The 16,400-nt window shown below is 37.2% G+C and overlaps 1 protein-coding gene across 9 annotated transcripts in view; it reads right to left on the reverse strand.

The window, feature by feature from the left end:
• RAPH1 (Ras association (RalGDS/AF-6) and pleckstrin homology domains 1) overlaps window positions 1–16,400 on the reverse strand; it is a 118,569-nt gene that overhangs the window by 71,126 nt on the left and 31,043 nt on the right. For 7 of the 9 annotated variants that reach the window (XM_070508429.1, XM_070508426.1, XM_070508428.1 and 4 more), the window contains 3 exons: window positions 13,297–13,402; window positions 12,000–12,505; window positions 920–1,000 (listed from right to left, as the gene is read on the reverse strand). In XM_070508429.1, the coding sequence (XP_070364530.1) occupies window positions 920–1,000; window positions 12,000–12,505; window positions 13,297–13,402 (693 nt within the window). The remainder of the gene's footprint in view (window positions 1–919; window positions 1,001–11,999; window positions 12,506–13,296; window positions 13,403–16,400) is intronic. The other 2 variants (XM_070508425.1, XM_070508422.1) reach the window with 1 other exon arrangement.

Raw genomic sequence — 16,400 nt, forward strand, 5'->3', positions numbered from 1 at the left:
GAAGTGCTTTTCACTATGCAGGATATAATCCATGAGTTGGTCGTCAATCAATCCACTGTGTTACTGCCTATATTTTTAAAGGATAGAGAGGAAGGGAGGGAGGGAGGAAGGGAAAAGGAAGGAGGGAAGATCAGAGGGAATCTGAGTCAGGTGAGTGGCGGTCAGGGATTTGGGGTGTTTTTTCGTATGCTTCACAGATGACTCCGAAGCAGCACTGTCCAATGGAAATGTAATTTAAAAAAAGTAAAAAGAAAATGGTGAAATAAACCAATATTACTATCTTTAACTGAAAATATCCAAAATATTATAATTTCAACAAGTAATCAATACAAAAAATATGAGATATTTTGCATTCTTTTTTTCATACTAAGTCTTTGAAATCCAGTGTCTATTTTATCTTTATAGCACATCTCAATTTGGATTAACCATATTTCAAGTGCCTCCTAGACATGTGTGGCTAATGGCTACCGTATGGAACAACACAGCTCTGAAAACATCCATATTTGTCAACCAACATAATTTCTGAAGAACAAAATTAGGTTTTCAGTCAAGCATCAGTGCAGGAGAGTCATTCTACTTGATATCTCCATTCTGAAGAACAGCTAAATTCCTTCTTAAGAAATTTACAAAATTTCTTAGCTTCAGAATAAAAAAGAAAGCATGTGGTTTCAAGTTCCAATACAGTATTCCTGTATGTCAGATATGCTTCCCCCTATATAATCTTACCATGAGTATTAGCATTCAATGGTACTGTATCATACAGCTGCTCATCTGGTTTTGCTCACTTATTTTTAAGCTTGGTTTAATTTTTATTCGAAAAACTGAGGTATACGACAAGGTTTCATCATTAAGAGTTCTAAAGAATGCATTCCTCTTCATTGATACTTAAGTAGTCCCACGGACATGTTTACAAACTTACAGGTGTCAGCTCAGCCTGTTCTTCTGTGAAGTCAATATGACGCTTGGCCTGCTTGCTGGGACATCTCAGAGAAATAGCATGCTGTGAAAATGCAGGAAGGAAGAAAATGATAGGTAAAGGAGGTGGAAAAGGGCAGTTCTCATTATCATGCAGGAAGAGAAAAAGATCACTGAAATGAATTGTTGAAACAAAACAGTAATGAAAAGTTGCATGCATCTTTCACTATACTATGCAAAAATAATAAAGGTAAGAACCAGATGATCCTAACCCTTGACAATTTAAGGATAAACTCACTCTAGTTCTGGAGAGTAGAGCTCTGTGGGAGAACTATGCAGAAACACTGCATGCTTCCGAACCTCAACTGGGTCTTGACTGTTATTTGGCAGTACTGTTAATCTTTTCTCCTCATTGCCTAACTCATTCCCTCATAGCTTGTTCTAAATAGTTTCCAAGTTCATATGACCTCACTTCCTTCCATCACTAAGATAATCACATCCATCAGGAGGATCTTCATCACTAAAATGTATTCTATAACCACACCAAGATTCTCATCCTTCTCTCTAGTTCTATCTGAATAAATATGCTTTTTTCTCCTCCAAAACTAAGCATGTCCTAGATCTCACTCATTCTCCCTCTAATATCTCAGTCTCTCACCTTCAGCTAGTCCAGCTTATTGAGAGTGGGAAGGACAGAAAAATATTTAATTCTCCTGGGTACCCTCCTCTTGTTAAACTATTTTTTTCTCCTTTTCAGCGCCAAATTTCCTAAATTCAGCAATAGCATACCTCCCCCACTTATCCCTTAATTCCTTGCAAACCAGCATCTATCTTTCTTCTCCAAAGCCTTCATCCTTCGACTTGTAATGAATTCTGTAATTCATTCTCAAAGTCATCAAGGACCTTTAACCAAGAAGGTTTTCTGTCTTTCCTGTCATAGTACTCACCTCATGTACTGAAATTGCTGGTTTGGCTGTCTGTACTGACACCCGTCTCCTCATACAGTAAGTTATAACCTCATAAGGACACTGGTATTATGTTCACGGTTTTATCCCTGACATCCCAGCTCAGTGCCTAGGTGCTCAAATATTTATGGAATGTATGAATAACTGTTTCTTCTTGGCCTTCACGCCACATGCTGGGCCAGATCAAGCCTATGTTTGCATTCCCCTCTCTACATTTTCTCATTAAACGTATTCTACAGCACTGTGTCAATCATTACATCAATCATACATCAATGTGAGGCCAATCAAATCTATATTGCCAATACACTCATTCCTAGAAATAAAGTCTGAAGTGTTAAGGGATAAGGGAGCATGATAAATGCAACCAACTCACAAATAGTTCAGGGAAAAAATGTATATATGAAAAGAATGATAAATCATTGCAAATGGCAAAATGTTAAAAATCAGTGAATCTGAGTAACGTGTTTCATGAGTTCTTGGTACTATTCTTTCAAGTTTTTGTAAGTTTGATATTATTTCAAAATAAAGTTTTTAAAAATCTATGCTCTCTAGACTCAATCTCATACAAGCTCCCATCATATTTTCAAATATTTATTGGTTAATTTTTTTAAAAAAATCTAAATGTAAAGGGTTCAACAAGAGATGACTGGCCTATGTACCATGTTAAAGAGTATGATGGAACATTATAGTTATTAAAATTCAACACATCCTTACCAAAAATGAAAATACATATGTGAAGTGACAAAAACAATAGAAAATACTACATATGCAGACAAAGATTAAATGCTGTTACATTAATAAAGATGAAAAGGGATCATGGAATGATACCAATAGTTCATTTAATGTTAATTAGGTTCCATTTCCACAAAATATTTAAATACTTTCCTACAAAAAATTATCTCCCTCAAATCTAATTTTTACCTACTCTTCATTAGTACTTTCATAAATCTAAAAGCCATGTTCAAAATATGTAAAAGAAAATGAATTTGAGGGTCAATTCTCCAAATAAATTTGCTCTAAACATTCTCAGTTCCAAAAACTTTCATTTGTTATAAAGCTATCAAATTTTTCATCAATCTCTCAAAAACTCTCCACAAAATCTCCACAAAGTAAGTTATGGATCACTACGTTTTTTTTTTGAGGAATATTGGCCCTGAGCTAACAGGGCCTGTTGCCAGTCCTCCTCTTTTTGCTTGAGGAAGACTGTCACTGAGCTAACATCTGTGCCAATCTTCCTCTATTTTATGTGGGATGCCACCTCAGCATGGCTTGATGAGCAGTGCTAGGTCCATGCCCAGGATCCAAACCTGCGAACCCTGGGCTGCTGAAGCATAGTGTGGGAACTTAACTACTATGCCACCAGGCCGGCCCTGATCACTACTTTCTTGAATTGAATGTGTAACATGTTAAAATGAAGTACCATTTAGGAGCCAGAATCTTTGCGTGGGGGGAGTGGGGGGCGAGTATAGAAAAGCACTGATGTGAACATGGGAACCAAACCATAATCAAGAAATGGCCTGATACCAAAGTTGTGGTTACAAAATAAAACACTTTCTTTTGATGGCCAACACCTTAAATTACAACTGGAAAAAGGAAATGGAGGTTTGTGAACTCACATTAGCATTTCAATAAACCAGATTTACATTCATCTTTTACTGACACGTGTATGTGCTCTCATAAATATTAAAACTAAGCATAGGATGATGTAAGAATGCAGACCCTGGGGTCAAGCGCCTGGGTTCCAGCCCCAGCTTAGCCATTTACTGACAATGCGACTTGGGGCTTATTTAACCTGTTTCCTCACGTGTAAAATGGGGTAATAGCATTTATCTCCAAAGGCTGCTATAAGAATTAAACGAGTGATAATAACATTACTACCATTATAAGAGTAGGAAACCACTAGCTCTCATCTTAATTTTATTTAAGCCTCAATTCATTTCAATTAGAGCTAGAAAGAGTTGTTAAATTTTAACAGTGTACTCAGGAATAAACTAAAACACCACAAGATGGGGATGTTACTGCAGAAATCTCTTTGCCGTTTTCTGCCACCCATGAAGTTCTGTCTCTAGGTCTGGATCTGAGCACACTGGCTGGTCTAGCCTTGTCTTGATTCCCCTTCAATTCCATGACGAAGGGGCAGGTGTTGTGCTATGAGTTCTAAAACCAGACTGCCTGGGTTTAAATCCTTAGGAACGTTGTTGAGTCACTCTCTGCCTCAGTTCCCTCCATTGTAAAAGAGAGGTAACGGTGCCTATCCCACAGATCCCGTGCAGACTCTGTGTTTAGACATGTAAAGCACAGTGCCCAACACACAGTAAGCACTGAATACAGCAGCTGCTGTTATTTTCTACTTTTCCCCCTCTTCTCTTTATTCCTCTGCTTTTACTGGCCATTATACAGCCAGTAAACATTTGAAGGCTTTTAAAACTATTTCTTTTATATTTTATAGTCCCTATTAATTTTAAAAACAGATGAATCTATTTCTATTCTTGTTCAAAAAAAGGTCCTTTACCAGGCCTCCACAACATAAAACAGAAAAGAAAAACAAAGCAGATCTAAAACCAAATAAAGATGCTTTTTCACTTCTTCAGAGGAAAAACTGCACAGATTTCTAAGAAATACACACGACAATGGGGCATATGTGCCAGGGTTGATTGGGGGGGGGCGGTGGTGTTTGAAAAGGGTTCGTGAGTCAGAACTAGACTTCCCTGGCTTTCACCGAATCTTTTGATCTTCTTTCACCTGACACTATTCCTTCTGCTATTAACCTCACTATGTCAGTGACATCTGGAATTAAACACCCAGTTGGTACATGTGAATAAATTTCAGCGAGATGTAGCATCAAAGCCACTAGAATTTTAAGAGAAATGAGTTAATAACCCCAATCTTTTAGATATGTAGCCTCTGAAAGTTTCAGAAGCCCTGTGCTCCTGCCCAGTTAATACTGCAGAACAAAGGTGGTTTGCTGAGGATAATTCAGGGCTCCAATGCCAAAGGGGAAATTCCCCCCAATGCTACAATAAACACAACTGCTGTTTTCTCTCCAATACCTCAAAATTCCTGCACACATTAACTCTTAAAACAGTTCTGGAAGGTGAAGGAAGTAAAGGAATTGCCCTGAAGCTATGATAGGTTGTGCTGCATACCACAAGGTATAATGTTGTATCCATGAAAGATTTCATTTAAAAAAGCCCTATACATAAGAGGAAACAAGCATAACATTCAAAAGTTTTAGTAGCTCAGATACTTAGGAGTTTTTTCCATCATAATATTTATAATACAATCATCAAGTATTCTTAAGATTCAGCAAAACCTTTCCAATCTACCATAAACTACAGTAATAGCTTTTAAAAGTATTTATTTTAAAAATACATTTTCATTTATAAAATCCCAAATTCAGAGGAATCATTGAAGTTTAAATCCCACCAGAATATAAAGGTATATTTCAGCATTAACCTTTTATCAGTAAACCCTATTTTCTATAAAATTTATAACATGCAATTACTATTTGAATATGCGAACTGTTCTCTTATTGGAAAGTATTGTTTTATCAACTAGTATGAATAACAGTACCACAACGATGCTGGTAAATCAGCTGCAACATTTATTCCACACTGGTTAAGATATCACGAGCCTTTATTAGAATTTATTTCAACTACAACGAATTCTAATTTTAAAATTTAGCAAATGAACATTACTGACACATTTCATAAGAATATTGACTGAAATTATTCTATAATTCACTTTTACGTTTATCCATGGAAAATATCTTTATGCTAAACCATCCTTTAACATTCAGGAAGTAATCATTTTTAACAATCAGCTTCACTTTTAAGATATTGATAAAAATTGGATGGCAAATGTAGTTTTGGAATTCATATACAGACTTCTCAATTATTTGACCTACTTAATCTCTTCTTTGGAATGATGCCCCTACATCAAAGGGATACAGAGAGGCTTAAATGAGATAACGGATGGGAAGTGCCTGGAAGCACAATATTTCAACAAAAGTCAAAAAAGAGAAAGGCAGGGAAAAAAGACGGACTCCTCCTGATGTGAAACTGTACTGTGCCTATCCCTGCTGGCTTTCAGAGAGCAAGTAGGATAAGCCACAGTACTATTTTGTTTTTAGATGGGCAGTTTGACTACCCACATCCCTAAGATGAAATAGCACCAATCTCAAGTTGATTTTTCTAACTGGTATTTGAGTCACTAAAATTCAGCTGAAAGTAACTACTCTGCCCTGGGTTTCTCTGAAAACAGTTAGGTATAACCGCTGCCTCTAAGGAACCCATTTGAAAACAAAGTCTCACTATCTGAGTTTTCACACGCTGCTTCACTTGTGGCCCTCCATCCCCGACCTTGAAAGAAAATAGTTGCTCATTATTTTAGGGTGCAGACTTCTAGACAAAGATGGATTGGATACATGCATATATTTGTTCATTCAAATAGATGTGTGCTTCTTATGAGCTACATAATGTTCTAGGTGCTAAGGATACATCAGGAATCAAATAAATTTTTTTAAAAAAATCCCTCTCCTCTTGGAGCTTATATTCAAGTGGGGGGAGACAGATGAGCAAAATGAAAGAATAAAATACATAGCATGTTAAATGATGACAAAGAAAAATATAAAGCAGAAAAGGGAAATAAAAAAGTAATCACAGGGCAGAGGAAGAGGGGTTCGATTTTAAAATAGAGTGATCAAAGAAGCCCTCGATGAGAAAGTGACATCTGGGCAAATCCCTAAGGGTATAAGAGGTCTATCATGGGGAAGGGTGTTCAGGCAGGGGGACAAGTGAAAGGCCCTGAGGTGGAGGCTCGGGTTGCTGTCAATGAACAACTAGGAGGCAGCATGACTGGCAGAGTAAGGGAGGGAGGGAAGGAAGGAAAACAGAGGCAGAGGCAATGGGAAAGCAGATCCGGTAAGGCCCTGCAGGCCCTTCTAGGGATTTTGGTTTTATACTGAGTAAGATACAAAAGTCTCTGGGTTTGGAAAGAGGAAGGGCAAGATCTGACTTACCTTTTAATGGGACCACTCTGGCTGCCAGATGGATAGACTGTTAAGGGGAAGGTGAACACAAGAAGACAAGTTGGGAGGCTACTGCAAAAATCTACATCAAGATGATGTTGGCTTGGTGGCAGTGAAGGTGCTGAGAAGTGCTTAAATTCTGATATATTCTAAAAGTAAAGACAACAGGGTTTGCTGTTGAATTGGAAGGGGAGAGGAAAGGAAAAGAGAAGTCAAGACTCCAAGGATTTTGCTTGATGAACTGGAAGGACGCAACAGCCATTAACCGAGATGGAGAAGACTGTGGGAGGAGCAAGCCTGGGAGAAAAGACCAGGGCTTCAGCTGAGACCAGTTACATTTAAGCTACCTATTAGACACCCAAATAGAGGTGTGGATTACAGAGAGGATGGATGAGCCTGGAGTTCAGGGGAGAGATGCTGGCTAAAGATACCTGTATCTATTTCCTTGAACCTAAGATGATTTAATGCTGGTACTTTCTTAATCTTTATCAGAAACTGTCAAGAGAAGGCTTCACATAACATAGTATAATTGCCACCTCGCTGACAGGTGCCACCTGATTTTAGAACATGGTTTCTCAACCTTGGCACTATTTTGGGTCAGACAGTTCTTTGTTGTTGGGGCTGTCTTGTGCATTATAGGATTTTAGCAGCACCGCTCGCCCCTACCCACTAGATGCCAGTAGCACCCTTCTATCACTGACAATGAAAAACGTCTCCGGATATTACTGAATATGCCCTGGGAGACAAAACAACTCCCAGTTGAGAACCATTGCTTTAGAGGGATTAACTGTGGGGGGAAAAGTGTTTTAAATAAATGAAATAGGGTATTAAAATTTGGGAGTTGGCAGTGCATAAGATCACAAAAGGAGTGGCTAGAGATAGAAAGGTAGTCTGAGGACCGTACCTTGGGACACTCCAAGGTAAAGAGACTGTAAACCTGAGAAGACTGTGAATGACAAATGAGGTAGCTCCACTCCCCCCACAAATCCCACTAAAATAAGATAAAGGATTTTGGGGGGTGTGGGTGGGTGTGTTTAAAGACAAACTCACAAGAAGACATGACAAAATTTTGGAAGCTAGAAAGCATATGGCTGAGTGGTAACCAACTCAGCAGGCCCAAGAAAAGCCGAATGCTACGCCAGCGCTGGAGAAAAGCAGAAGAGCACCCCAATTTACATTATGTAACCTCAAAAGTCTCCAGAAGCAGCAGAAATGAAGCTGGGACTAAAAGCAGGAGGATTGGTTGAAAGCATATTTAAGAAAGCATTTAATTCCCAGATTTCTTCCTTTACTTGCCCACCAGCAGTGGTCTCAGGTTCAGACTGCTATTCACTCACAGCACCCAATAGGCCATAGCTTGGCACCAAGTGCACTTAGTTCTGCAGAAAGACAAAGACAGCATGTAGCATGAGACATGCTATCTTCAAAAGGGAGCTATACAACCCACCAGGGGTCTTTTTTGGACTCACCATTGTAAGAGAAAGAGATCATGTGGGTAAGTACAGAAATCACCTTGGCTTAGGGAAACTTCATGCTCCATAAGAATCAGCTGTGCACTATAAGAGCCACTGAGTTCCAGTGCCCCTCAAGGGATGTGTTCATGCTCACTTACAAGAGTTACACACTGCACACCAGGAAGTCAAGGTCTGAGTCTTTTCATAGGCTTCTATAGTTCACCCAGTCTTCCTGGTCCATAAGCACTCATCAATCAGAGGTCAATTTACAATAAACAATATTACCTGGAAACACTCTATATTTATTAATCAAGTTCCTACTAAAAGAATGTCAGGAAAAGGAAAACTCCACGTCATGTTCCACGCAAAAAAGGGCTCAGACTTTCTATTAACTCTTCTTCTTAAAGCAGTAATTCTCACATGGAGGCAACTTTGCCTTCCAGGAAACATGCAGCAATGTTTGGAGACATTTCCAGTTATCACAACTGGAGGTTGCCTGTGTACTACCAGCACCTAGTGGGTAGATGCCAGGGATGCTGCTAAACATCCTACAATGCACAGGATAGCTCTCCACAACAAAAAATTCTCTGTCCCAAAATGTCGGAAGTGCTGATGGTTGAGATCTGACCTAGAAAGATTAAATGGAAGATCACATACTGAACACTGAGGATCACCACATATTCCAAGCCATCTTTCCCAAATGGGCTGCTAAAGTACTATAAGCCGAAGATATGCGCTCCACGCAGGTGACTGGAAGAACCTTCTCTGGAGAAGCTCACCCATCTGAGAGAAAAGATCTAAGATGAATCCTAGCGTAGACCACAAAAGATAGAAAAGAATTTTAAGAAGATGAAATTAATAGAACACTAATTTTGTTTGAACCAAGTAAGAGATTTAATCAACTGGGGGAAAGTTCAGAGTTGAAACAGAGATAAATATAACAAAAAAACTATATATTTTTAAATCTAAAGACAATTATTAATTCCAGGAAAAACAAAATACAATCTTCCAAAAAGGAAATGTGATAAAAGTATACAGAGTTTAGCAGAAAATTGCATGTAGGTAGTCATGATAACATAAACACTGAATAGTAACCCAACCAAAAAGACTGTGAGGTGGGGGTATAGGAGGGGAGAAGAGAACGGAGCTGTCTAAAGAGCATTATATCCTAATCTTCCAGAGTGAGAAATCAGTAAATAATACATACAACTGACAAAAATCAAGAAATAGCAATACAAGTAGAGATTTAATGACATGGAGGTTAAAACCCTAAGAATCAGCTAAGAGTAGAAAGTACTTATCTCTGGGAGCAGGAGAGAGAGAGACAGAGAGAAAGAGGGAGGAAAAGGGGGGTGGGAAAAAGGGAGAGACAGACAGACAGTGCAGCAGACTTTTCTGTAACAAGTCTCATAGAACTATTTGACTCCTTTTTTTTTAAAGATTGGCACCTGTGCTAACATCTGTTGCCAATCTTTTTTTTCTTCTTCTCCCCAAAGTCCCCCAGCACATAGTTGTATATTCTAGTTGTGAGTGCCTCTGGTTGTGCTATGTGGGACGCCACCTCAACATGACCTGATGTGTGGTGCTATGTCTGCGACCAGGATCGGAACCAGCGAGACCCTGGGCTGTCGAAGCAGAGCGCACGAACTAAACCACTTGGCCATGGGGCAGGCCCCCTAATCAACTCTTTAAACTCCATGTATGCAAAACTAATTAAACTATTTTTTTTAAATTGTATTTGAGTGTAGGGACAATTTGATACATGGCTTTGGGATCTAGTAAGCCTCTTCAGTTTTCTTGATTTAAATTAGAACAGACTAGATCCAGAAAAAAGTATACTGAGGCAAGTTCCAGGTTTGCTAAACCACTTTTTTACCCATCTGGGCAAGGCAAAGGAACAGGCTAGACAGAGAAGACCTTAACTGCTTTCAATGCTTTAATCCTGGCTTACTCACCAAACCTTATACTAAAGTCTTACGTTAAACATTACACCAGGGAACACTGGTATCCTTGCCCATGGATACCACTAGACACCAGCTGAAGCGTTTGCTGGGACAGCAGTTCTCACTTTCCACTTTATTTGCTCTTCTGTTGTTTGAACTTTTATAATGAGTGTATTTTACAAATAGAAACACACACATACAGACGAAGATCCTTAATCATTAGTTCATAACCTGTCCTCATGCATCTTGACCCAACTCAAAATAATCTGGTTGGAAAGGAGGAATACCAATATACAAAAAACAGAACAACCAGGAAAGCACATCCCTAATAAAATATTGCTCAGTCCAGTGGGTAAATCTAAAAGACATAAATGATGCATACTAAGTACCTGCTGCTAAAATATAATCCCCAGGTATCATAAGGTAGAAATCCATTTTCATGTTCTCTATAGAATACATACCATTAGGTAAGTTTCACTTTAAATAAATGAAAGTTTATTCCTTAGTTGATATAATTTGGTAACTTTCTTTACAATCAATAAAACTCAAGTTCATCTCCAAACCACCATGATTCACGCTTCTTTTATGCTCCACAGCATCTAGAACAAAGCTAGGTACATGGGAAGGTACCAGGAGTTACTGACTGATGGAAATTAATCTAATGAATTAAATCAGTGGGGGAAATCAATAATGTCTAATAGTAGGTATAAATTTTAAATTTCTCTGCAATTCCTTAAACAATGGTTTTACAAGATTTTGCCTTAGTACTGATTATTCATAAATAGATTATTTTACCCTGTATCAGAGACCACTGGAAGCAAACTGAATGAAAGTCTGGCTTTATTTTGCCCCCATTGATTTTCTTCTTTCTTGCTGCTACCCTAAAACAAAATTGCCTTCTCCTTGATGAAAAAAACTCAATGAAGAATTCACCTTCACCAAACTCAGCTTTTGCTAGACTTATTTTACTACAGATACATTCCTTACCCTAACCCTATCACATCCAGAAAAGCTTCGTCTTGTAAAAATCTGTTCATGTATATTATATCACTTTTAACCCTCTGAACCATCACATGAGTAAGGTAGACCAAGCACTATTAACCCCAATTTACTTAAGAGAAATTGTTCGCAGAGGTTGACTAACTCATTTAAGGTCCTATGGGTAGCAAGTGGCAAAGAAAACACTTGGAACCAAGTTTTCTGATTCCAAGCCCAGTGGCTCTTTCCACTATAGCACACTGGCTCTTCGATAATAAAATGGAGTAAACTCTAAAAACTAGAATCTTGGAGGACTACAATGTGGATATGAGTCTTTTTCTTAAGTCATTATTTTATAACAAGCATACATTAAAAAGTAATTATCAGCTTAATAACTTTGCAAAATGTCATCAAATATAAACCACATTTCACGCTTTTTAATCATGTGAAACAACTGATATTAATTCAAGGATTTCAAATAGTCACAAGAATAAAAATAAAGAAATGATAAATCTCTTCTTAATCATCTTTGTGACACTGCCATGTCTGGTAATATTTCCTTCAGTAGTCTGATTTTAAAACTTAGCTCAGAGGTATCCTTGACAAATTTGAAATGTAGGAAAAAATGAGAAAGTTAATTAAAACTACATTTTAAAAAATACTTCCTCCTTATTTTAATACTAAAATATCAGGGAAAAAAGTTCCATCTACTTACTTCAGTAATTGGCTGTCCCTGATGTGTCAAATCCAGCTCTTGAGGGCGCGCTACTTTATCGATATCCAAAGAGTCCATGCTGGAGGCTGCAGAAGTGATGCTGGAACGAGAGGAGTTACTAACAGAGCGTGCTTCAGCATCACTCACTGTGCCTGCAGATGCTGTTCGTCTGTGCTGATTGGTTACTAAGGGTTTAGCATCTTCTAGTACAGATTGCTGGGCAGCCTCATCCATGCTTAAGGAGGCCTGTTCTAGCTGTGCAGTGATGTCATCCAGGGAGTAGTTGGCATGCGATGGTTTAGTTATCCTATTAGACGAAGAAGACAGTCCTTTCAAGGTGCCATGTTTTGATGTATGTCGGCTAGGAGGTAACTTCTGAGTGGCTTTTGTTTCTGTGATTTGACGCTTACTATTTCCTGCGCCGATACTGCTGAGCTCCTGCTCTATTGAGCAAAGATCAGCCATCAGGGCATCCAGATCCACAGTTTCTCCCTGATTCAGAGCTTCTGCAATGAACAACATACATGATGTTTCCAGGACACAATGAATCAGAATTTACTCATTCTAAGTCAGCTAATGAATGCAAGGGAAGAAGCAAAAAAATTCATTGTATTGGGCCTAAAATCCTATCAAATTATAGTATTTCAAACAGCTTTTTGTTTGTTTTAAATTCCAAGAGAAATTTTTAGGAACAAATAGTCTTTTAAGATTTGTAGTAATCAGAGGAGAATAAAATTCTGAGTTAAAAGATAAAAATAATGCAAAAATTGTATACTGTTCCATGGTTTTAATCATATTGCTCATGTAACTTTTTAGCAGAGGCTCTAAGGTGTTAACATGATCAGTGCCCTGGTAGAGACATTATACCTAAAGAGCTGATGGCATAAAAAATTACAGATTAGAATGTCAATTCCAAATACTATAAAGTTGACTATGTAGAGTACATTAAATAAAGGCCAGAGGGGATGATTTTAAAATTACCAACAAGTGATTTCACTGGACTTTTTATTCCAGTACAAATACAACAATGCAATTAAGTTTGTTGTGTGGTTCCATCTGAGTACATACTCTCTTAATTATTAATAACTCAACTAGAAAACTATTTTAGTTATGTTCCAGTTTGTATTTTTCTGTGATCATTTGAATTAGTAATAAAATGCACAAAACAATAAGTATAAGAACTCAGTCAAGTTATGCATATAGTTTTTATACTGAGCTGTTTGGAATTGTGTTGCATTGCTTCCACATTATATAACTTAGGATACTATTTTACATTTTATTTCCAATTTCATCTTACCATTCAAGTTGTATATGGAGAAGCGATAAGAAAAATTGGCCATGTTTGTTTCCTGGCGAAGAGGAGATCTTTTTACTGGTTCCATGGGCTTGTCAGAATCCAAACTCTTTAAAAAAGGAAGTTTAATAAGTCATACTAAATTCAGGCTTCAGTTATATAAAAAGATGAATAAAGTTTGTTTTATGATTAAGTGAATTACTGTCATATAATAGTTAATAAACCAAAGTTTTTCTAACTAATAGCCTTAAGGAAAAGTATAATTGGTTTTCATATTATTTTGTTGACAGTTTTTTCAATTTGTAGGTATATGCTTACTTAAGGCACTGTCATAATTTGGAGTAAATATCTTTCCAAATACATCAAGTATAGTGACTGAGCTCATTTTACATAAATTCACTACAAAGTAAGCTAGGTATATGAATATAGGCATGGTAAGACAAGAAATAGAAAGGAACAATGCAGAGAAGTCTGTTATCTCTTTCCTCAAAGGGATTTGTTTTTGGTCCAGCAAAGCCTCATTCATGGCATGAAGTACCCTGAAGATAAGGCACAATTCTGGACTCAAAATGAGTGAGACCCAAGATCTTAACAGAGGGCGGCTACAACTTCAAACAGTGACGGAATATCCTTGTTCTTTCCAAGTCCTATCAAGATGAGGCAAACTGGACCCCAGCTATACTGCCTGAGATAAGTCTAGAATTATACTGCACTTCAGGGTGCACTGTCTTGTCTTGTAAGTTATCTCACCACCTTTTTAAATGAGGCTTTTTTCTCTCTAACCTTTCTACAATAGGGAAAATAAGATGTTTCAAACAGAGAAATTCAGGAAAAGGGTCAATAGTTATTCAGTGTCTATTTAAATAAATTTCCAAATACTAGGATTAGTCTCTCGAAACTTTAATTTCTATTTATAATAATCAAATAGATTTCACATAAAAAAGAATGCTGGATAGCTTATTTGTAGAATCTTGGAATTAGAGTAGAATGCTATCTTCTTTATTCACTTGTCTCAAGATAAAATGAATCCATTCAGACAGTATCCATCGAATTGTTAAGGCTATCATACGAAGGAGATCCACCACCATTCAGGGCCTTATTTCAAAGTTTCACAAAACAGCTAGGAAATTCTTCTTTAACCTCAAACTGAATTCTTCTGTTGTAATTTAAGCCCTAATGCTCCTTCTCTCAGTGGAAATGAAGAATAATAGGTAGATAATGTTTTCTGTAAAATAAGGAATATAACTGAGGACATGTTAAAAGTCAGTCTATTTACCAGTTCAAATAAACAAATACTTATTATAATTATCTGCTGTGTCCATGGCATTGGGGCAACAAGGGAAATAGTAAGAAATACTCCTCGATGCCAAGAAACTGCTAATCTAGTAGGGTGGTTTTTAACTTTTTTGGGGCAAGGGGGTAGCGTCATTGAGAATTTAACAAAGGCTATTAGCTTTCTTCCAGAAAAATGCAAATACACACAACAAGCGTTTTACAAACGCTTTCAGAAGATTCACCAACCACTTAAAACTGATGTAAAGTTGAAAATCTCATTAACATTGTATGTGTGATATAGGTGCACTAATGATACTTTGTAGTAAACTAACATAATGAAATAAACAAGAAACTTGAGGATTCAGCCACTAACTTAGTAAGTAAAATATTTTTTGAAAATTTCTGAAGTGTTAAAAAGCAACTTGTTAGCAGTGAGCCGTGTTACACAAGAGTTTTAATCTGCTTTCTCTCTCAAGGCAGATTTATATAATAAAAAGAACAGTCACAGCATTAGTTTAGAAGCCAACTTTTTTGGTGAGTGGCTCTTCACATTTATATGTCAGGGAATTTAAAAATATAGAGACGAATACAGGTGCCAAACTAGCAGAAATGGCACCTGCAGCAGAGCAGCACAGAGTCACTCCTCAACCTGGAGCAGCTGGATTGATACCCACTTGTCTTTTCTCTTTCTGGCCCCGTGCCCAAGTATGGACAATAAAACCACACAGTCGCGGAAACCCTCCTTGCCAGCTGGCCCTCACATACTTCCCTCCGTGCATTATCATTTCTATTTCCTCTATTTTGCTGCTTCTTTCCTTTTTCTTCTCAGCATCGAACTGCAGAGCCTCAGCACCATCTCTATGCCAAAATCACCTTTTTAAAAAATTTAAGAATTAAACTGAAATGGTCTGGCATTGGCAACTACAGATATAAGAAAAGACCTTTCTCACAACAAATGTTATTTCTCCTGAATGAAGATGAAAGAAATGATTCTTACAAAATTCTAGAAGGATTGAACGCATTTTCCTCAAAATTCAGCATTAACGATTATAGTCAAACATGTCTGCTTTTCAAAAGGATCTACAAGAATAACAGGAGGAGTTTATCATGTCAATTCCAGGCTGCCACAGAAAGAGAGAGAGGAACAAACTAGTACTTTAAGTTCCCACCTTACACCTACTTTTCCACTAGTTAAGCAATTTTACACAAAAGTTCTTCCCAGAGATATTATTAAAGGATGAATGAAAATAAGTTCTGTTCTAATATTCTCATTGGCATAAAGTTAAAATTGCTTTAATAAACATAACCATCTTCATATACTGAATATAATGTATTAACTGGGTAGTAATAGTTTACCCTTTTATTCTAAGAAGTGTTCTGGTTTCGAGGATAGGGGCATTCTTTTTATTTATTTTTTAAACCCAAGATCCAATAAAACAAAATGAAAAAGCTTTGCCATTGTTTTAAAATGCAGCAGGGAATAAAACTTTGTCAGTATTCTGGACTCATGTAATAGAAAATACTTGCATGGAAAGGTATTATCTATGTTATAAAATGTATTCATATTTACTAAGTTATGGAATAGGATTTGCTAAAATTTAGACTGTTAAATTCTAGGCTTCAAAACTTTTTAGCCAGCAATTTCAATTTATGAAACTGATTTTAAGTAATTCCTCTAGATGAAGTGAAATTCTGTCACAAGCTTTTTTTAAAAAACTCCTTAAAACAGCTACAGAAGATAATGTCTTGTGTTCTAGAGTTACTAGTCATTTACCTGTTAATGTTTTGGACATTTTCCCTTTCTAGCAGTACTTTAAAATGTAACCTACATC

The sequence above is a fragment of the Equus asinus genome, chromosome 4, assembly GCF_041296235.1.
Source record: "Equus asinus isolate D_3611 breed Donkey chromosome 4, EquAss-T2T_v2, whole genome shotgun sequence".
NCBI lineage: Eukaryota > Metazoa > Chordata > Mammalia > Perissodactyla > Equidae > Equus > Equus asinus.